At 39.9% G+C, this 24,013-nt stretch overlaps 1 protein-coding gene across 7 annotated transcripts in view; it reads right to left on the reverse strand.

Moving 5' to 3' along the window:
* Window positions 1–24,013, reverse strand: part of enox2 (ecto-NOX disulfide-thiol exchanger 2) — a 491,895-nt gene that overhangs the window by 160,967 nt on the left and 306,915 nt on the right. For all 7 annotated transcript variants that reach the window (XM_062039950.1, XM_062039943.1, XM_062039947.1 and 4 more), the window contains one exon: window positions 6,077–6,208. In XM_062039950.1, coding sequence (XP_061895934.1) covers window positions 6,077–6,194 — 118 coding nt within the window. In that variant the 5' untranslated portion in view covers window positions 6,195–6,208. The remainder of the gene's footprint in view (window positions 1–6,076; window positions 6,209–24,013) is intronic.

Raw genomic sequence — 24,013 nt, forward strand, 5'->3', positions numbered from 1 at the left:
ATGAAAGTGTCTGTTACTACATTATATATATATACTTGCAGTGTGTATATTGAACATATTACATATTGTTATGAAGTTGTCTGTTACTACATTATACATATATACTTGCAGTGTGTATATAAAACATATTACATATTGTTATGAAGGTGTCTGTTACTACATTATATATACATATATACTTACAGTGTGTATATAAAACATATTACATATTGTTATGAAGGTGTCTGTTACTACATTATATATATACTTGCAGTGTGTATATAAAACATATTACATATGGTTATGAAGGTGTCTGTTACTACATTATATATATACTTGCAGTGTGCATATAAAACATTACATATTGTTATGAAGGTGTCTGTTACAGTATATATACTTGCAGTGTGTATATAAAACATATTACATAGTTATGAAGGCGTCTGTTACTACATTATATATATACTTGCATTGTGTATATAAAACATTACATATTGTTATGAAGGTGTCTGTTACTACATTATATATATATACTTGCAGTGTGTATATTGTACATATTACATATTGTTATGAAGGTGTCTGTTACTACATTATATATAAATACTTGCAGTGTGTATATAAAACCTATTACATATTGTTATGAAGGTGTCTGTTACTACATTATATATATACTTGCAGTGTGTATATAAAACCTATTACATATTGTTATGAAGGTGTCTGTTACTACATTATATATATACTTGCAGAGTATATTGTACATATTACATATTGTTATGAAGGTGTCGGTTACTACATTATATATATACTTGCAGTACGTGCAGGCTATCCAACTCAATATTTCCTGGGGCCACATTTCCAGGAAACTAAGGAGAGAACTTCAGCAGAATTCTCTGTAGTGGACATTTGTTTTTGGTCTATTGCCAGAGTTACACATCTAAGAAACAGCCTTGTTGCCCCCTGCAGTGGATGCTTGCCAAATTGGGGCCCCAAGCAGAATTTTATACTTGTTGACTCAATCTAATGAGATTCATATTTTGCACCTAATTAAGTTATTTTCGATGCAAAAAATAAATAAATAAAATACATTTGCTAAATTCCTGCTGAACCCACTACATCTGACTTACAAAACCAGTTCATTAACGGTGCTCACCACAGGGGGTCGGTGTTGAGGGCAAATTTGCAATTGAATCTTTTTAAAGTGACAGACCAGGAAGGGACTCTGTATATTTAAATGCTGTTGTTCACTATTCTTTATTTATTTTAAATTGCCTTTCAAATGTCTATTCTTGTTGTTGGATTTTATCAAATACATTTCCCCAAAAAATGCGACTTATACTCCAGTGCGACTCATATGTTTTTTTCCTTCTTTATTATGCCTTTTCGGCAGGTGCGACTTATACTCTCGTGCGACTTATACTCCAAAAAAATACGGTCGGTATGTGTGTGTGTATATATGTGTGTATATATATATATATATATATATATATATATATATATATATATATATATATATATATATACATACACACACATAAAGCCTATACATATGAGTACATATTATATTACTATAATCGGATATTAAGAGTATGTAAAAGTTCGACTTCTACCTTGTTTACTTCTGTGACAACCTCCTTAAAGTTTTGTAATCAATCAGAAATATCAAGCGGCTAAAATGTGCCAAACATGGATAAGTGTGGAGTGTTTTACATTCTTCCCATCATCCCTCGTTATGGATTTAATTTAGTGTAATTTATTATTATGTTGATTGGACGTTTTTATAATATCCACATAGTGTGTGTGATCATGTTTGTTAAAATTTTTGTGCTGGTTGATTTAGTTTTCTTTTTTTGCACCATGACTAGGGAAGGTTGTTTGGATTGGGCCATACAAGTGAATCGCTGTGCTGTACAACCCCGCGAGTAACATTAGTTGGCCACCAGATGGCGACAAGATTGCAGCTATTTGCAAATGACATGAATGCGCTACTCTCTGCCAAATTGTGTATCCGTCGTCATGTCCTTTATAATGATTGTGAACAATAGGCAAAATTCCGAAAAAAGCGCAGTTGCCCTTTAAGTCTCCCACGTTTAACCTGATTTGGCCCCCGGGCCGCCAGTTGAATGGCTCTGGTGTTCAGCAGGTGTACTATCCACTGAAAAGGATTAGTTTTCTTTTTTTGCACCATGACTAGGGAAGGTTGTTTGAATTGAACCATATAAGTAAACTGCTGTGCTGTACAACCCTGCGAGTACGATTATTGGTTGAGTAACATTAGTTGCCCAACAGATGGCGACAAGATTGCAGCTGTTAGACCACTGGCTATTTGCAAATGATACGAATACGCCACTCACGGCCAAATTGCGTATCCGTCGTCACGTCCTTCATAATGATTGTGAACAATTGGCAACATTCCCCTTTAAGTCTCCCACGTTTTAACCTGATTTGGCCCCCGGGCCGCCAGTTGAATGGCTCTGGTGTTCAGCAGGTGTACTATCCACTGAAAAAGATTAGTTTTCTTTTTTGCACCATGACTAGGGAAGGTTGTTTGGATTTGGCCATATAAGTTAATTGCTGTGCTGTAAAACCCTGCGAGTACAATTACTGGTTGAGTAACATTAGTTGGCCACCAGATGGCGACACGATTGCAGCTATTTGCAAATGATAGGAATACGCCACTCTCGGCCAAATTGTGTATCCGTCGTCATGTCCTTCATAATGATTGTGAACAATAGGCAAAATTCCCCTTTAAGTCTCCCACGTTTTAACCTGATTTGGCCCCCGGGCCGCCAGTTGAATGGCCCTGGTGTTCAGCAGGTGTACTATCCACTGAAAATGAGTCAGCACACAGACTTTATTGTCTAAACAGCGAGCGGCAATTATATTAGTTGTGTCTTGACTACAGTCAAAGTTACGGTCTGTACCTACACGAGTGCTGCCGGCAATGTGGAGCTGTGGTTCACTGGGGGGAAATCAGCCCAAACACCCCTCCAAAATGACACATGTCTTGCTGAGGAGGGTGAAGGAGTGGCAAAGAAGCAGAAGAAACAAAGGATGTTAAGCAGGGTGCCTTGTAGAAAGATGGAGAGGGCACCAGGTGTTCACCAGGTGACCCTTCATCTTCATTCCTTCACTTCCTCCTCGTTATCAGTTGATGCACAAAAAGTCCCAAAATAGGCCAGCCTGTTTGGCCTCATCAGAGCTTTGGTCGGGACGGCGTGGGCGCAAACATCACGCGCTGGCGTTCAAAGCGTAATGAGTCGACTCTGACTTTGTGACTGGTGCTCACGTCAACTACCAGCTGGGCCCCGACGACGGGAAGAAGGATAAGAACCCTCCCGACAACTCATCCAAGCCACAGCTGACTCAGCGGTTCGTTGAATATTCATGGCGGGCCAATGCAACCACACAGGAAATGGACTCCCCCCCCCCTCCAAAAGAAAATACAGCTTTGACCTCGAGAGACAAAAGGAAATAGCAGCTCCTTTCATTAGACTCCTCCTCAAAATGACAAATAAACACGCCAAGAAGGACGGCCAAGTTGATTATTTTTTAAGGCTCCATTCCCCCCCCCCCCCTTTGAGTCTGCTAATCCATTTTTAAATACTCTTTGCTGCTTTATCTTCAACGGAAAATAGCCTTAAGGAAGAAAACAACAAGAATTCAATAAAAAAAATAATGAAGAGCACCGCGACGACAGCGGTGGAATGAAGCTTTTTCAAAGTGAAACATTGCTGCGTCCACTTCGTCGGAGTCACTTAACGCCCAAAAATTAGCACAAATAGGATTTTTTTTTTTAATACCCTATTGATGCGTTCCCGCAGGGAACTCATTAAAGGTGCAGTTTGCAGTGCTGCTAGGCTGCCTAGGTGGCGCTGGCGATCAAACCCACCCAAATTGTAGCACACTTTTTCACAATTTTCCATAATTTGATTGTAACAACATTATCCAAGAATTTAGCTTTATAGCTACACAATTGGCTAAAACATTATTAGCAGAGATGTCCGATAATATCGGACTGCCGATATTATCGGCCGATAAATGCTTTAAAATGTAATATTGGAAATTATCGGTATCGGTTTCAAAAAGTACATTTGATGACTTTTTAAAACGCCGCTGTACGGAGTGGTACAAGGACGTAGGGAGAAGTACAGAGTGCCAATAAACCTTAAAGGCACTGCCTTTGTGTGCCGGCCCAGTCACATAATATCCACGGCTTTTCACACATACAAGTGAATGCAACGCATACTTGGTCAACAGCCATACAGGTCACACTGAGGGTGGCCGAATAAACAACTTTAACACTGTTACAAAATACCTTACACAAGCATCATGTAATAAAAAGAGGTGGTGGTGGTCGGAGGGGCCGTAGGCGCAAATTGGCAGCCACGCTTCCGTCAGTCTACCCCAGGGTAGCTGTGGCTACGAAAGTAGCTTACCACCACCAGGTGTGAATGAATGATGGGTCTTTAACATGTAAAGCGACTTTGGGTACTTAGAAAAGCGCTACATAAATCCCAGTTATTATTATTATTATTATTATTAAAAAGCACTTATTGATACATTTACACAATTATTATGCTTTGACCTAAAATACTGGTCAAAATTGTCCAAAGATGTATTGCACTAATAAATGTGAGGATTTTTGCATTTAATTAACATTTTATTTTGTACAAAAAGCACTGTTTAGTGGTAAAATAAGTGTAAAAGGTAAAAAAAATGGAATTAAAAACAAACTAGAAAAACAAAATTGTAAAGTTTTTTATATTGCTACTGTTTTTTAAATATATTGTTATTGTGTGAATGCTTTGGAGCATTCACACATATGGTTTTCTACACCAACATTTATCTATTTACTATTATTATTCAACAACTTCTTCTCCAGATTTTGACACCTACCTTCCACATTTTTCATCCGATTCAAACCCTTCCAACTTCAAACTGTTCAGCCTATTAGGGAATCGCGGTCTTTCCCTTAACAAATTCCCAGATTTCCCACAATTCCAGGTTTTCTGGGACATTTTCCCATTCAAAATGAATTGGCCATTTTTCAACCTTCCACCCTTTTCACATTTTTCAACCCATTCAAACCATGCCACCTTCAAACATTCCACCATTCCGGAAATGAAATTCAAACTACTCTTTTTCCAAGTTAAAAAAAAATTCCAGGATTTTCCAGAATTCCTGGTTTTCCAAAGCCCTATTTCAACTCTTTTTTCTGGCGAGTACTTCTCCCACATTTTTCAACCCACTTCAACCGTTCCACCGTCAAAACAGTCCTCTTAATTGGGACAAAAAAACAAAGTTATTTTTTGAACTGGAAAAATTCCCGCTTTTCCCTAAATTCCGTCATACCATTTCTCAAACCAACATGTTACTACTTCAACACCAACCATTTCAAGTCATTCAGAACATTCAACTTTTTTACCATTTAAAAAAAAAAAAATTCCCGCTTTTCCCAAAACTCCCACATTTTTGGGAAATTCCCATTGAAATCAATGGTACATTCTTCAAAGTTCCAAAATTCACACATTTTTCATCTGATTCAAACTGTTCCAACTTCAAAATATTCAACCTGTTCAGAAATTGTGTGCTCTACTTCAACAATTCTAAACAAAATTCCAGGACTTCAGTCCAACTTCAGCACTTGAGCATTCACACGCAATTCTGTTAGGAATTGCCTCATCTAGTTGCTGCTATTATTATTTCACTTGTTGTGGTTTATTTATTACTAATTTAGATGCAGTTTTTTTTCAAAACTATATTTAAAGTTGAGTTTGGCTGGCACACTAAACATTAGTTTTCAAATTAACAAATTGTGTAATTGATCGTGATTACAATATCAATCAAAATAATTGTGATTATTATTTTTGCCCTATATCAAAATGGGCCCGCATTTTTTCATATTTCAGTGTGGCAAAGTTTGGACACCCCTGTTCGAAAACAACTGTACTCTTTCTTGTGTACAGTTTCTGCCTACTAAATGTGTTTACTAGTTTCATAGTACTAAAAAAACCCAACAAAACTCAGATTTGAAATAGAAAAAACAAATGAAAAATCAATGTGAAAGTGATTATTCAGTACAATTGTGTGTGGCGCCTACCTGGCATGTGTGGCTGCCCAGTGATGCCCATTGGAGGCATGCCCAGATTGTTCATGGCCGTAGCCCAGGCGTTGGGGTCCGACATGGGCATGGATATGGAGCTGGACTCCATGGGCATGTTATGGATCCCTTCTGCAGAGACACAAAGACGACAAGGTAAGTACCACAGTATAACATGAAGAATAAAACACTCTTCACAACACTGCGCACAAAAAAGCAGTCAAACTCCATGACTTCCTATCTCTGCTCCACATTTTGCAACACAACAATTCAAGGACTTGAGGGTAAAACTGACATAACTCTCATTCTCTCCACGACCAAAACACACACCCCCCACGACTCCAAAAAGGGACAAGCGGTAGAAAATGGATGGATGGACGGATTTGCATTTAAGAATTGGAAATACAATGATCGGAAGGTACACGGACCGAAACATGTCAGGTAAAAAATTCCATCTAATATTCCGAAAATATGGTCTGATTACAAGAACATTTGAAAAGGAGAAAATAGTTTTCAACTCGTTTTAATTCCCAATTTTTGATATTTAAAAACATCATTAGACTCGGATAACAGATAACGGATAAAAAAAAAATATATATATGTTTTTTTTTAAATATTACACCAAAGATCGGGAAATGTGGATTTTTATGTTCAACTATTTTTCTATTCCAAACGAAAAAGATACAGTCAAAAAAAAAAAATAATAAAAAAAAAAAATAAAAATAAAAATAAAATATATATATATATATATATATATATATATATATATATATATATATATATATATATATATATATATATATATATAAAATCTGTCACCTATCCTGTTTGTGATTTTCATGGACAGGATTTCTAGGCGGAGTCGTGGCCATGGCGGAGAGGGTATACGTCTCGGGGGGCTAAAGGTTGCGTCACTGCTGTTTGCAGATGATGTGGTCCTGATGGCACCTTCGGTTCGTGACCTTCAGCTCTCACTGGATCGGTTCGCAGCCGAGTGTTCAGCGGCTGGAATGAGGATCAGCATCTCCAAATCTGAGGCCATGGTTCTCAGCAGGAAACCGATGGTTTGTACAGTCCGGGTAGGGGACAGGACTCTGTCCCAGGTGGAGGAGTTTAAGTATCTCGGGGTCTTGTTCACGAGTGAGGGAAAGATGGAGAAGGAAATCAGCCGGAGAATCGGAGCAGCTGGGGCAGTATTGCAGTCTCTCTGCCGCACTGTTGTGACGAAACGGGAGCTGAGCCAGAAGGCAAAGCTCTCGGTCTACCGAGCTATCTACATTCCTACTCTCACCTATGGTCATGAAGTGTGGGTAATGACCGAAAGAATAAGATCGCGGATACAAGCGGCCGAAATGAGTTTCCTCAGAAGGGTGGCTGGCATCTCCCTTAGAGATAGGGTGAGAAGTGCAGTCACCCGAGAGAGACTCGGAGTAGAGCCGCTGCTCCTTCGCTTGGAAAGGAGCCAGCTTAGGTGGTTCGGGCATCTCGTGCGGATGCCTCACGAGCGTCTCCCTAGGGAGGTCCTCGTTGCACGTCCCACTGGGAGGAGGCCCCGCGGCAGGCCAAGGACCAGATGGGGGGATTACATCTCCTCTCTGGCCTGGGAACGCTTCGGGATTCCCCAGGAGGAAGTCGCAAATGTTGCTCTGGAGAGGGAAGTCTGGGGGTCTTTGCTGGAGCTGCTGTCCCCGCGACCCGATTCCGGATAAGCGGTTGAAGATGGATGGATGGATGGATATAAAATTTAAAAAAATTAAAATTAAAAAACTTTTTTAAAAAACTACCACGGTCTGTGTACCTTACGTTCATTCTATTTCAAATTCCTAAATACAAATCAAAAAACACATTTCGGACTATTTTTTCTATTTTCATTTCTGAAACAAAAGTTGAACAACTATTTAATGACACTTTTTTAAAATGGACAATAGGACTCCTGCCAAACAGGGGTGTCACCGTTATGCTAAACGCAAAGGAAAAGCTAAAATACTGCTTCCGATTCAATTCGTCATCACACATAACCACGTATTTTTGCATTTTGGATGAAAATGTTTTCCGTTTTTTGTGTTTATCTGAAAAAATAAAAATCCATAAAAGGAAATCAGCACACATTTTATACCGAAAATATGGTCTGATTACAAGAATATTTGAATAAGAGAAAATAGTTTTCCACTTGTTTTCATTCCCAATTAATGATATCTAAAAACATCATGAAACTCGGATAACACATAATGGACAAAAATCTGTTTTTTTTTTTTAATATCAAGAACTTCTTCATTCCACACTCCATCCAGCTGTATAATCACTCGCCATACAGCAATAGATGATATCCGTCTATTACCTGACACCTTCTATGTTAGCTACCTTTCCTTTTTTTTAATGTCTATTTTCTGCTGGATCTACTCTCTATTTTATGCTGCAGCTGTCACATATACTGTAATATTGTACATGGTAACTGTTATATATTGTATATATGATATAGACATAATATAATTGTGGGGAGGCGGGGCCGGCACACCGACAGCGAAGCGTGCCCCGCCGGGGTCGACTCCGAGATGGCGGCGAGGAGGCGTGGCCAGCAGTCCAACAGCGAGGCAGGGCACACCGGAGCCCGCTCCAAGATGGCGGCGAGGAGGCGGGGACGGCGAGCAAGCGGCGAGGCGGTGCGCGCCGAGATCGACGCCGCAATTGTTACCAGGTGCGTGGATCGTGCACCTGGTCACAATTGTATAATCTCCTCTCACTGAATAAAAGGGGAGCAGCAGAGGAGGACGGGAGAAAGGAGACGGAGAGAGACGGAGAAAAGAGACAGACACAACGAGAAGCGGATGCAGAGCGAGAGCGCAAAAGAGCCAACGGAAGACGAAGACGCACGCGGCTGAAAAGCAGACGGCGGAGTGAGCAGCAGAGGTAGGCGCAGCTGAAAAACGACCCGACCGCAGACAAAGGTTTATTTAAAAAAAGAAAAGAAAGTCAACCCTGCTCGCGACAATGTCCTTCCTTGATGGTCCATGGAACCCGGACGACAGCGGGAGTCGTTCACAATAATATATCAGTATACATAATATACTGAACATATATTATGTAAATATTACGTATATATGTTATATTTTATATCGCTATATTTAGTCTATTTATACCTGCATTGTCCTTTCCATCCTTTGTAACTGAGCTACTGTGTGGAACAATTTCCCTTGTGAATCATTAAAGGCCTACTGAAATGAATTTTTTTTATTTAAACGGGGATAGCAGATCTATTCTATGTGTCATACTTGATCATTTCGCGATATTGCCATATTTTTGCTGAAAGGATTTAGTATAGAACAACGACGATAAAGATTGCAACTTTTGGTATCTGATAAAAAAAAGGCTTGCACCTACCGGAAGTAGCGTGACGTAGTCAGTTGAACATATACGCAAAGTTCCCTATTGTTTACAATGATGGCCGCATGAAGTGAGAGAGATTCGGACCGAGAAAGCGACAATTTCCCCATTAATTTGAGCGAGGATGAAAGATTTGTGGATGAGTAAAGTGCAAGTGAAGGACTAGTGGGGAGTTGAAGCTATTCAGATAGGGAAGATGCTGTGAGAGCCGGGGGTGACCTGATATTCAGCTGGGAATGACTACAACAGTAAATAAACACAAGACATATATATACTCTATTAGCCACAACACAACCAGGCTTATATTTAATATGCCACAAATTAATCCTGCATAAAAACACCTGCGTGTTTGTTATGCTAGCTCCTAGCTCCTCTGCTAGCTCCTAGCTCCATAGAACACGCCAATACAATTCAAACACCTGATCAACACACACAATCACTCAGCCCAAAAGACCGTTTACCTAACCCAAGGTTCATAAAGCTTATATATTTTTAAAAAGTTACGTACGTGACGCGCACATACGGTCAAGTTAACGAATGTTTAGCAGCCAAGGCTGCATACTCACGGTACCTGATATTCAGCTGGGAATGACTACAACAGTAAATAAACACAAGACATATATATACTCTATTAGCCACAACACAACCAGGCTTATATTTAATATGCCACAAATTAATCCTGCATAATAACACCTGCGTGTTTGTTATGCTAGCTCCTAGCTCCTCTGCTAGCTCCTAGCTCCATAGAACACGCCAATACAATTCAAACACCTGATCAACACACACAATCACTCAGCCCAAAAGACCGTTCACCTAACCCAAGGTTCATAAAGCTTATATATTTTTAAAAAGTTACGTACGTGACGCGCACGTACGGTACGGTACGTGTTATGCTAGCTCCTAGCTCCTCTGCTAGCTCCTAGCTCCATAGAACACGCCAATACAATTCAAACACATGATCAACACACACAATCACTCAGCCCAAAAGACCGTTCACCTAACCCAAGGTTCATAAAGCTTATATATTTTAAAAAAGTTACGTACATACGCAAAAAAAAGCCAAAGCTGCATACTCACAGTAGCACGTCTGCGTCTTTGTCATCCAAATCAAAGTAATCCTGGTAAGAGTCTGTGTTGTCCCAGTTCTCTACAGGCGTCTGTGTATCCAAATCAAAAGTCCTCCTGGTTAGAGTCTCTGTTATCCGAGTTCTTCCATCTTGACTGCATCTTTCGGGAATGTAAACAAAGAAGCGCCGGCTGTGTACTGTTGTGGCTGACTACGTTCGAAAAATACGTCCATTTCGCACCGACAACTTTCTTCTTTGCTTGCTCGGCTTCCTTCTCCATAATGCAATGAACATGATTGAAACAGATTCACGAACACAGATGTCCAGAATACTGTGGAATTATGAAATGAAAACAGAGCTTTTTCGTATCGGCTTCAATGTGGAAGGCATACCCGTGTTCGCCGGGCTACGTCACACGCATACGTCATCCTCAGAGGCGTTTCGAACCGGAAGTTTAGCGGCAAATTTAAAATGTCACTTTATAAGTTAACCCGGCCGTATTGGCATGTGTTATAATGTTAAGATTTCATCATTGATATATAAACTATCAGACTGCGTGGTCGGTAGTAGTGGGTTTCAGTAGGCCTTTAAAGTTTGTCTAAGTCTAAACCAAAAATTGGGAAATGCTCACCTATTTTTCTATTCCGAACGAAAAACGTACATGGACCACTTACCTAGCATACCGTATTTCTTTGAATTGCCGCCGGGGCGGTAATTAATTTAAAACCTCTTCTCACTCCGGTGCTTACCAAAGGCATGCGGTAAATTTAGGCCTGCGCTTCTAAATTTGAGTGTGATGTAAGGATACAATCATGAAAACCACACTTAATAAAAAAACTTTATTATGGTCTTACCTTTACTTATAAATGAAGTCTATGCGCAATTCCTTCTGACCAAAAGCATCGATAACTTGTTTATAGAAGTCTTCCTTATCTTTCTTCAGTTTTAAAAGTCTCTCTGTCTCGATGGAGATATTCCTTTAATTTTTACCTCCTGCTTCGATTGAAAGTCCAGTTTAGAAAACTGTTTTATTTTAGATATGTAATCCTCCATGTTAAAAGTGCAAGCGAGAGGAAAAAATAAACGATCGCTGCTAACTGTTGCTGCTTGTTGTCACTTCTTCTGCAGCCGAGTAGTCGCAAGAAGGATCACTAGCGCCCTCTACCACCAGGAGGCGGGAGTCATTTAATGACTCATATTTGACACACGCAGCTACGGTATATTAATAAAACATAGCTGCTTACTGTTCTTTTTAGCATATTCAATAGCTCGGACCTTAAATCCTACTGAATAGCTCTTAATCTTCTTCCCTTTATGCGATTTCAAATGATTGAAATCAGCCTCCTCCATTTTGAAAATGATGACAGGTGAAGTGTCACTCGTGACGTGACGAGTTTGACCCGGCGGAAATTCTAGGCATGTGCTAATGATTTTGCGAAACGAGTTTGACCCGGCGGAAATTCTAGACATGCGCTAATAAAAATAATATTTTGCGAAACGAAGCGTTAATCCTGAGCCGGCGGTAATGCTAAGCATGCGCTAATTATTTTGCGAAACGAGTTTGACCCAGCGGTAATTCTAGGCAGGCGCATACTATATACCCGGCGGCAATTCAAGGAAATACGGTAGATCCATTTCCTACTTTCACTTTCACTCTTCTGCTCAACCTCTGTCCAACTGACTGAGCCCATTGCTGTCAGCGGTGCAAGCACCAGAGTGCACCCTTGTCGCCTGGTGACGACACAGCTGTTAATCACTGCCACTGAACCACAACCTCACCTGTACCTGCGTGTGTGTGTGTGTGTGTGTGTGTGTGTGTGTGTGTGTGTGTGTGTGTTTGTCCAAACACTAACAAGTCTCCTGGCCACTCTTTATTGTCTGACACGTAAGCATGATGATGACGATGATGATGATGACGAGGCTTTTTACAGCCTTGCTATTTATCGGCGGAACTTCCAAGGACTTGGAAGCAACAAAGAGGAGGACGAGAGGAACGCTGGCCTGCAATTTTATGGCGCTTTTTTAGTACAGCTTACGCTTCAATCATTGGCTGCATTGTCGTGAGGGTGAATGCACACAAACACACTGGAGGATGTTTTCAGCTGGGGATTGAGACCATTTGTAGTATTCAGCATGCAATACTAGCTAGTTTCCCTGACAACACTTGATGAAATGTGCGTGGACACAACACAGCAGACCTATGTCAAAACAGTCATCACTGGAACATTTACACTTAAAGACACTCTGTTGGTGTGTGTTCTTCCTCAAGGAGAACGATGGCCGCTGCAATGGACGCCGAGTGGATACGGTTTTTAAAGTGAGAGTCCAGTCCAGCAGGTGTATGTAGACAAGGCGAGACATAAATAATCCGTCCCGGGGTCAAACTGTGGCCAACATAAAATGGTAAAATGTACGCAACATTTTACGCGTTGGTAACAGTCATGCAAGTGTAAAAACAAGCTAGCATTAACTTAAAAAACAACAACAACAAAAGCCAGCCCTGGTTCACTCTCCCATCCGCTCTTCTACTTCTGCTTTTACGAAAAATCCAATTGTAAAAACCTCATTCGGAATTTGGGTTCAGTTCAATCGCTATTTTGACTTGCAGACTATTTTTAGTCTTGCACCCATCACTGCTAATCATGCTTTCCGTCCCTCTCTTGTCGATAGTGCCATATTAAGATAGTCAGGTCTTTTTTTAGATATCCACAAATCCGCAGTTTTGTTTTTAATACTTTTCTCAGGTTTCCAAACTTACCGACTGACACCGTTTTAGATGTCTATGGATGTTCTCATTCATCCAGGTCATTGTAATCTCAGGGAATTCCATCAATAGCAAATGGACTGTTTGGTTTGGAAGACGTTTTGCCTCTAATCCGAGTAAACTTCATCAGTTCATGATCATAGACTTAGATTGATCAGATCTAGTCGTAGACTTAGATTGGTCAGATCTAATCTTAGACTGAGATTGATCAAATCTAGTTTTAGACTTAAATTGGTCAGATCTAATCTTGGACTGAGATTGGTCAGATCTAGTCTTAGATCGATCAGATCTAGTCTTAGATTTAGATTGATCAGATCTAGTCTTAGATTTAGATTGATCAGATCACATCTTAGATTTAGATTGGTCAGATCTAATCTTAGACTGAGATTGATCAGATCTAGTCTTAGACTGAGATTGGTCAGATCTAGTCTTGGACTGAGATTGGTCAGATCTAGTCTTAGACTGAGATTGGTCAAATCTAGTCTTAGACTTAGATTGATCAGATCTAATCTTAGACTGAGATTGGTCAAATGTAATCTTGGACTGAGATTGTTCAGATCTAGTCTTGGACTTAGATTGGTCAGATCTAGTCTTAGATTTAGATTGGTCAGATCTAGTCTTAGGTTTAGATTGGTCAGATCTCATCTTGATCTGACCAATCTAAGTCTAATCTAGTCTTGGATTTAGATTGGTCAGATCTAGTCTTAGACTGGTCAGATCTCCTCTTGATCTGACCAATCTAAGTCTAAGACTAGATCTGACCAATCTAAGTCTAAGACTAGATCTCAACAATCTAAGTCTATGAGCATGAACTGCTCAAGCCTACTGAGGTATTGGCACCAGTACTAGACTAGTGCCTTGAGCTAGCACATTGCAAAAAGTGGATCCTTACTGTACTTTTCTCTCATCACTCTCACTGATGTGTTGGATCCACTGTGGACTGGACTTTCACAATATTATGTCAGACCCACTCGACATCCATTGCTTTCGGTCTCCCCTAGGGGGTGGGGGGGGTGGGGGGGGGGGGGGGGAGTTTTTCCTTGCCCGTATGTGGGCTCTGTACCGAGGATGTCGTTGTGGCTTGTGCAGCCCTTTGAGACACTTGTGATTTAGGCCTATATAAATAAACATTGATTGATTGATTGATTGACTTTTGAGTGCCTTCTTCTAGCTTTGTGATGATTGTGAACGATAGGGAAGATTCCAAAAAAAAGTGCAGTTTCTCTTTAAGTAATATATACATTGATCAGAACTGTTTATCTGTTTTATAGAGGAATGTAGTTAATCATAGATCTCGCACCCAATAATATTAAAAAGTATTGATTTTGAATTGAGAATTGTTTCGAACCGAGAATCAATTCTGAATGCAATCGTTACCCCCAAGAATGGAATCGAATCTTGTGGTGCCCAAATATTGGTCGCCCTAGTGGTTACCGCTTTGACCGTCTGCTGGCCTCATGGAACTTCTGGTGAAAATGTGCAGAAGCCAAGAAATAAGAGAAAAGAAAAGCTGTTTTTTATCGCAGTATTTTGCTTTACAGCTCAAGGTAGAGATCATGGCCAAGGTTGGCAGCTGCACTCAAGCGTGGTTACTTCCTGTTCCTTGCGAGATATCAACACTTCATCACTGCGCTAATGTACTTGGCGTACGGGTCAAGTGGTTTTACCGCCACAGTCGTCTGAACCCGTGTTTGACTCCTTTTCGTTCAGTTCATTAAGCACCTCTTTATTTGAAGGGTTTCTTCCTTCCTCTCCATCACTCCATCTGTGTGTGTGTATGTGTGTGCGTGTGTGTGTGTGTGTGTGTCGGTCACCGGTGGGCTTTAGATTGACCTTAAGCAACACCGGCGTCAATATAGGGCTCGAAAGGGCACGTGATTTTGCAATGCATTGTGGGGGCTGGGTAGCCATTGTTGCTGGACAAAGTTTGGGCTTACATGGCTGTAGTCAACCTGCGGTACTGTGAGGGAGAGCAACAGACCGGATTAAAATGGATCGTACGAAAGGAAAAAAATCTCAAGACCGTACCCAAACAAACTGTTCCAAAGGCTTGCCAACTTAAAAAAAGAAGTACAATTGGTGGAACTGATCCATATGAGCACGTTCAATAGACTCGTGCAAGCTGCCGAACATGTCCTGTAGAGCTGGACAATTAATCACATTTTAATTTCGATTTGATTATGGCGTCCCACGATAATGAAAATATAATAATAAGGTAGGGTTGTACGGTATACCGGTTCTAGTATAGTACCGTGATACTAATTCATCATATTCGGTACTATACCGCCCTGTTGTCGTCACATCGTGTCATTGCTGGTTTTACGAGCAGTGGAGCATGTTCGGCAGCGCACAATCACAGAGTACTTACAAGCAGACAGTGTGTAGACAGAAAAGGGAGAATGGACACAATTTGGCTTAAAAACTAACAATAAAGGTGAAGCTATAACACTGAAACACCCTCAGGAAGAGGTGCTTTATGATATGGCTAGCTAGCTAGCTAATGTCCATCCGCAGTCTGCAGTGTTGTAGCTACTTCTAAATCACTAATCCTTGTCTCCATGGCGACACATAAAGTAAGTTTCTTACAAGTATCATCCCTGCAGGACGAGGAATAGCTAAACATGCTTCACTACACACCGTAGCTCACCGGCGTCACAATGTAAACAAACACCATTGGTGGATCTACACCTAACATCCACTGTAATGATACCAAGTACAGGAGCTTATCTAGTCGATAATACTATCATTATATCGATATTTTTTTTAGCATCACAAAATCTTTTTTCGTTTTTAGAAAAAAATCATATTATGTTTATAAACTCAGGAAATATGTCTCTGGACACATGAATATGACCAATGTATGATCCTGTAACTACTTGGTATCGTTAATAATACACAGTTTGAACAGTAACACCGTTTGAAGATAGATAGATAGATAGATAGATAGATAGATAGATAGATAGATAGATAGTACTAGGACAATACCACACTGTACTTGAATATTGAATCAACTAGTTGGCACACCACAGTTTGAGAATCATTGTTCTATGCTGTTGTTCAGGGCCACAACTACTAGGGGGCCTCACGATCATGGCTTTTGTAAAGATTTGAAGATTTCTTCTTTTTATTTAAATTTGTCAGTTATATGTACGTTGTAAAAGTGTTTGTGTTAAATCAGGATGAGGTGTGTGAGAATGAGATATTTTTAAGTGTTCTTTTTTAATAATATAATATATCTGTATATATAATATACTGTACACATATGTATACATTTGTATATATTTTAGATTTTTTATCGCTATATTAGTCTATTTATACCTGCATTGTCCTTTCCATCCTTACACTTTCCATCATTGTAACTGAGCTACTGTGTTGAACAATTTCCCTTGTGGATCATTAAAGTTTGTCTAAGTCTAAATCTAATCCATAGTCATGTTTAAAAGCAGCTAGTGTTTTCCTATGTAGTGTGTCTTCTATGATATCCGTGCTTTTATCTTATGTCAACTAGTAAACTCCTTTTTCTTGGATTTAGACCTCTTCTTGCTGATGCTATAGTCGCGTCGTAAGGGCTGGTCTCCTAAAGCTTTAGTACAAAACCTTGGTATTATATCATTCTGTCTCTGGGGTCATTTTTACTCAACATATGTGTCATCCAAAAGGACTTGGGATTGACCAGTGTGTTTTATTCACTGAGAGGGAGACTGGTCGCACGCAACAGGTGATAGAAGAAAGGCAAAAATATAATAATTTTTTGCGGCAGTATCGGACAAAATTATATTGAAGTTTCACTTTTGCATCCCACAGCACATACATTGGAACCTTGTACGAACGCTTCATTTATTCATTCATTTTGTGGCCCACTGGCAGCCTTTTTGTGCTTGCTTGTATTGAAGAGATTGAGGAAGACGGCTTCGTACAACGGCAAGTTTTTAATTGTGATGAGAACAGACTTTTCTGGAAAAAGAGGCCACAGCGGACTTATTTTACAGCGTTGGTCTTTCAAGTGCACACGCACGGACCCTCTCGCCCCACCCCCTCAGAACCTCTCTCTCTCTCTCTCTACTTTGCCGAATGTTTTTTATTGTAGCAATATAGTTGTTAAAGTTAAGGATTTTTGTGATTTCTGAACGTTTGTGAGGGCACCAAATAGACTTCTGTGTTTGTGCGCGTGTTGACAGAGCAGCGCATACAGCACAGTTGAGCTTGTTGCTTCCATGAAATGCTCAGTCATTCACAAACAAGGATGGGGCGAGGGTCACCACTTTGTGAACAAAATGTGAGCAAATTGTCGAACAGTTTAAGAACATTTCTCAAAGAGCTATTGCAAGGAATTTAGGGATTTCACCATCTACTGTTTGTAATATCATCAAAAGGTTCAGAGAGTCTGGAAAAATCACTGCACGTAAGCGATGATATTACGGACCTTTGATCACTGTCAGTAACTACAGTTGGTAGCTACTTCTGCATAGTGAAAGCCATTCATCAACAACACCCAGAAGCGCAACCGGCTTCGCTGGGCCCGAGCTCATCTAAGATGCAAAGTGGAAAAGTGTTGTGTGTTCTGACTAGTCCACATTTCAAATTGTTTTTGGAAACTGTGGACGTCGTGTCCTCCGGAACAAAGAGGAAAAGAACCATCTGGATTTTCTAGGTGCAAAGTTGAAAAGCCAGCATCTGTGATGGTATGGGGGTGTATTAGTGCCCAAGACATGGGTAACTTACACATCTGTGAAGGAACCATTAAAGGCCTACTGAAAGCCACTACTACCGACCACGCAGTCTGATAGTTTATATATCAATGATGAAATCTTAAAATTGCAACACATGCCAATACGGCCGGGTTAACTTATAAAGTGCATTTTTAAAATTCCTGCCACACTTCCGGTTGAAAAACTCCTTTGGATATGATTTATGCGCGTGACGTCACAAAATCCACGGAAGTGGTTGGACCCCATCGAACCCGATACAGAAACCTCTTGTTTTCTTCGACAAAATTCCACAGTATTCTGGACATCTGTGTTGGTGAATCTTTTGAAATTTGTTTAATGAACAATGGAGGCTGCAAAGAAGAACGTTGTAGGTGGGATCGATCGGTGTATTAGCGGCTAAGTACAATACTTACAGCAACACAACAAGGACTACTTACTACGCCTAGCCGATGCTTGCCGCCAAACCCACGGATGAAGTCCTTCGTCGCGCCGTCGAACGCTGGAACGCACGTGAGCACGGCTGTTGATGGGAAGATGAGGGCTGGCTGGCGTAGGTGGAGCGCTAATGTTTTTATCATAGTTCTGTGAGGTCCGGTTGCTAAGTTGCTAAATTAGCCTTAGCGTCATTAGCAAAAGCATTGTTAAGCCTTACCAGGCTGAGAATTTTTAACCGTGTAGTTACATGTACATGGTTTAATAGTATTGTTGATCTTCTGTCTATCCTTCCAGTCAGGGGCTTATTTCTTTTGTTTCTATCTTCATTTGAGAACGATGCTATCACGTTAGCTCAGTAGCTAAGTGTGTCACCGATGTATTGTCGTGGAGATAAAAGTCACTTTAAATGTCCATTTCGCGTGCTCGACTCTCATTTTCAAGAGGATATAGTATCGGAGGTGGTTTAAAATACAAATCCGTGATCCACAATAGAAAAAGGAGAGAGTGTGGAATCCAATGAGCCAGCTTGTTCCTAAGTTACGGTCAGAGCGAAAAAAGATACGTCCATCACTGCCTCTCCAGTCCTTCACTGTAACGTTCCTCATCCACAAATCTTTCATCCTCGCTCAAATTAATGGGGTAATCGTCGCTTTATCGCTCCGAATCTCTCGCTCCATTGTAAACAACGGGGAATTGTGAGGAATACTAGCTCCTGTGACGTCACGCTACTTCCGGTACAGGCAAGGCTTTTTTTTATCAGCGAGCAAAAGTTGCGAACTTTATCGTCCATTTTCTCTACTAAATCCTTTCAGCAAAAATATGGCAATATCGCGAAATGATCAAGTATAACACATAGAATGGATCTGCTATTCCCGTTTAAATTAAAAAAATTCATTTCAGTAGGCCTTTAATGCTGAAAGGTACATACATGTTTTGGAGCAACATATGTTGCCATCAAGCAACGTTATCATGGACGCCCCTGCTTATTTCAGCAAGACAATGCCAAGCCACGTGTTACAACAGTGTGGCTTCATAGTAAAAGAGTGAGGGTACTAGACTGGCCTGCCTGTAGTCCAGACCTGTCTCCCGTTGAAAATGTGTGGCGCATTATGAAGGCTAAAATACCACAACGGAGACCCCCGGACTGTTGAACAACTTAAGCTGTACATCAAGCAAGAATGGGAAAGAATTCCACCTGAAAAGCTTCAAAAATTGGTCTCCTCAGTTCCTAAGCGTTTACTGAGTGTTGTTAAAAGGAAAGGCCATGTAACACAGTGGTAAAAATGCTCCTGTGCCAACATTTTTTTGCAACATGTTGCTGCCATTAAATTCAAAGTTAATGATTATTTGCCAAAAAAAAAAAAAGTATCTCAGTTGGAACATTAAATATCTTGTCTTAGCAGTCTATTCAATTAAATATAAGTTGAAAAGGATTTGCAAATCATTGTATTCTGTTTTTATTTACCATTTACACAACATGCCAACTTTAGTAGTTTTCGGTTTTGTAATATCGTGATACTTACACGGTGGCATTGTTGTGTGTGGACAAGGATAAAGTAAGGAGGGATTTACCCTGGATAACCTTATCCGGCTTAGTGTAAACGGGGCCTGAGTGTGATCTTACAGGAGGAGTGGCCACTGACAAGCTGTGTTGCCACCAGGTGAGCCTACCACCTACAGGTGTGATCGTCCTCAGGGGACACATCTTCCAGAGCACACGGTGGGATCTGTTATTAAGGGTATGACGCATCTCCACTGTGACAATCAGCACGCACCTTTGCGTCCTGAGCTAAATGAAATCATTTCTCAGGCCGTTAGCTTCAACAACAGGCGGGTCGTCGATCCAAAATTCCCGTGCATTAAACGGGCTAACTGCAGGTTTACTCAAGACGCCCCCCCTGGGGGAGTTCGATTAAAAAGATAAAGGCAAGGACAAAGTTCACGTGTAAAAGACGGCGTGTGGCTACAAATACAAGCACCTTGCTACGGCTTTCAAGGCTCTCACGCTTAAGCGCAAGGACTTGATGGCAGTCCTTACCGCTAAGTAGACGCTACAAAAATCGGTAATTAGCGCCTAGGATAACATGGCTGCTGAACACAAAGCGCCTGAGGAGACAGCTGGAGTGAACAATATCTTCCAAACAAGAATGCAACTTTAATTGTCGCCGGCTGCATTTTCGCCCATTGTTCGGCAATACAATGGACTTTTTTGTTATCTCTTTGGAGCCTGGAAAGCTAGCCGGGGGACAAAAGACTTTGGACTTTTACTGAGACAAAAACGCTGTTTTGACCCCCATCTGCAGCTGACTGTGTGTGTGTGTTCTTGTATTTCTACCCTTCTTGAGACATCAACAAGGAAAAGTAGCCTCCATATGAGGAGGTGTGAACAAGTTAGGACATAAATCATGGTCCCAATACAGAAAAGCATTGCATCTAATAGAGAATGTCTCATTTGCACCCCTGGTGGTGAAATCTATCAAAATTAGGGAGGTCCCAAAAAAAATTGACTGTTTTAAAAGTGCTCCCCCTCTGGTCAACATATGAAATAACAAGTGTGTGTGTGTAACAATTTGAAATGCTCCCCTCTGGCCAACATATGTAATAACAAGCGTGTGTAAGAAATTGAAATGCACCCCCTTTGGCCAAAATTAATTTAAAAAAAATAAATAAATATGAATTTAGAGACATACTGTAATAACCTTATGTAAATAAGCAAGAGTAAAAAGCAATTACAAACAAAAAATAAAAAAATACCTAAAAAGCAGTCTCTCACAATGTGTCAACTTTTTTCCTCATAAAATTGGGAACAATTTCTCAAATTCTTTCAGTTTCTGTAATATTGCAATATTTTCTCGTAAAATTATGACTTTTTTTTATGACTTTTTTAATGTAAAATTATTACTTTTTAATGCAAAATGGTGACATTGGTCATATACAATTCTGACTTTTATCACAATATCGATAAATTTTTTGTTCTTGTAAAATAGTGACATTTTTTTAAATAAAATTATGACTTTTGTCATAATTTTGCCGAGTAAAATTCCGATTATTACTATAATATTGCCAACATTTTAAGGTTTTCTTATAAAATTGTGACTTTTGTCAAATAAAATTACGACTCTTTTCATAAAATTGCCAAAATGTTAATTTTTTCTTGTAAAATTGCAACTGTTATTGACTAAAATTCCAACTTTTATCATAATATTGCACACATGTACAGTTTTTCTTGTAAAATTTTGACTTGCAAAAAATGCGAACATTCAAAGTTTTACTTGTGAAATTGTGACCTTTTTCTTGTGAAGTTCCAATCAATTTTTCACAACAAGCTTTTTTACATTTGCATAGTATGTATATATTATTAATGTTGTAAATACACATCTTTATAAATCTAGAAAGGGTGGTCCTAAAGAGGTAGGCATTTTTCTCAGGTCTCAAGAAGGTAACAAATACAAAAATGTGTGTGTGTGTGTGTGTGTGTGATGAGGGAGGTACCTTCAAAAAGACAGTCAGCAGCACACAACTAGCTAGTTAGCATGCAAATGAGCAGATGTGCAACGCTGACGCCACAACCCAACACAAAATCAACACACTAATGTGACACAAAAGGCAAAAGGCAAAATAAAAACCCATCGCCCATCGTCGTTGGTACGCCGAGTTGTCCAAATGCGTAAAAAAGAATAAAAAGCAGTGCTGTGCTCACATCATGTGATCCATTTTGTTTGATTAAATACAGGAGACACCAAAATAAGTCAAGACAGTGCATGATATGCTCCTTGTCGCAGAGAAAAAAAAGACAACTTGGAGGCAAAAAGAGGCTCCATGCTGGCGTCAACTGTATATTTTACAGAGAAACATCCTCAATCAAGACAGTGCATGATATGCTGCTTGCTGCTTGGCCACTTGGGGAGGAGAAGAAACATACTTGATAGTAGACACAAACATAAGATGTAGTATGTTAGCGTCATTGTGGTGCTTTTAGGAACATAAGCTACCTCGGAAAGAAAGTGCATGATATGCTGCTTAATGCTGTGCCTCACTAAACTCAGTAACAGACTCAGAAACTAGCACTATACTGACATTTATGTTGCACTTTTATGAAAATAATCTATTTTAATCAAGACAGTGCATGGTATGCTGCTTACTGCTGAACCTCGCCAAACACATTTAGAAAAATACAATGTATGCAAACTTTCGCACTAAAAGTAACACTTTGAATAATATGCATTTTTTTAAAGAAAAACACTACTTCAATCAAGACAGTGTATGATATGCTGCTTGATGCATTGCCTCTCTAAACTCAGGGAGATGAAAAAAACCCGACACATTTGCGCAAAAAAAGAGTCTAGTAATGCTTTTATGAACATTTGCTTTAATATAAAAAAAAGTGTATGCTGTGCTGCGTAATAGTATGACCCAACAAACCCAGAGAGAGGAAAAATGACAACAGACTAGGGCTAGGCGATATATCGATAGACTCGATATATCGCGGGTTTGTCTCTGTGCGATATAGAAAATGACTATATCGTGATATTCGAGTATACGTTCTCACGCAGTTGCTTTAAGTTGCGGGCATTACACTACAGGCGTTTCTCACTCTTTCTTGTCTCTCATTCTCACAGAGACATAAAACAAGCGCACCGTCTTACATACGTCACATACAACGTCATACGCCCTCGCGGAGCAGAGAGGTAGCGGCATGGTAACGTTAGCTGTGATGCTAGCGGAGTGGTGTGAGTGGTAATACGAGAGAAAGAAGGTGCGAATCTGGTAATAATTATAGTTCGTCTTTGCTTTTGTGTTTTCCTCCTTTCGGAGTGATTTTCGGTCGTTCCTATTTTTTGGAACCTTTTTCGTCGACTAGTTTTTTGTTAATATAGATATTGTATTTCCTTGACTCTGGAGGTGAAAGGAAGCTGTCAAAATAAAAGCCTGTCGAAGTATTCCCTACTCTGCATCTGAGTCCTATCCTTTTTACCGAGCCTGACATGTAGCATCATTTGAAAAGTCACCCGCTAGAGAATAAGGAGTGCTTGAAACTCCGCATGTCAACATCTCCGTTCGGTGCCACACCAACAAAATGCCCAAGCAACCATTTCCACATCAACACCGTATGAAAAAAATAGTCAACAACAGAAGGAGATAACGTCCGCAGGAACCTACCACATAGCGAAGGACATACACTATTTGATTTCCTATTAAGCAGCTAATTTTTATTTGACACTTATTGAAATATCGTGTGTGACATCATGCACAAAAGTGCTCTTTGTGTTTTAAACTATTCTAGTAGCGTTTTGTACAAAAAGTGCACTTTAATTTAGTGTTGTTTTGATATGTCTTCTTAGTGACATCATGCACAAAAGTGCACTTTATTTGTTTTAAACTATTATAATGGCGTTCTGTACAAAAAGTGCACTTTCATTTAGTGTTGTTTTGATATGTCATCTTAGTGACATCATGCACAAAAGTGCACTTTATTTGTTTTAAATTATTCTAGTGGCGTTCTGTACAAAAAGTTCACTTTAATTTAGTGTTGTTTTGATATGTCATCTTAGTGACATCCTGCACAAAAGTGCACAAATAG

The sequence above is a fragment of the Entelurus aequoreus genome, linkage group LG28 (genome assembly GCF_033978785.1).
Source record: "Entelurus aequoreus isolate RoL-2023_Sb linkage group LG28, RoL_Eaeq_v1.1, whole genome shotgun sequence".
NCBI lineage: Eukaryota > Metazoa > Chordata > Actinopteri > Syngnathiformes > Syngnathidae > Entelurus > Entelurus aequoreus.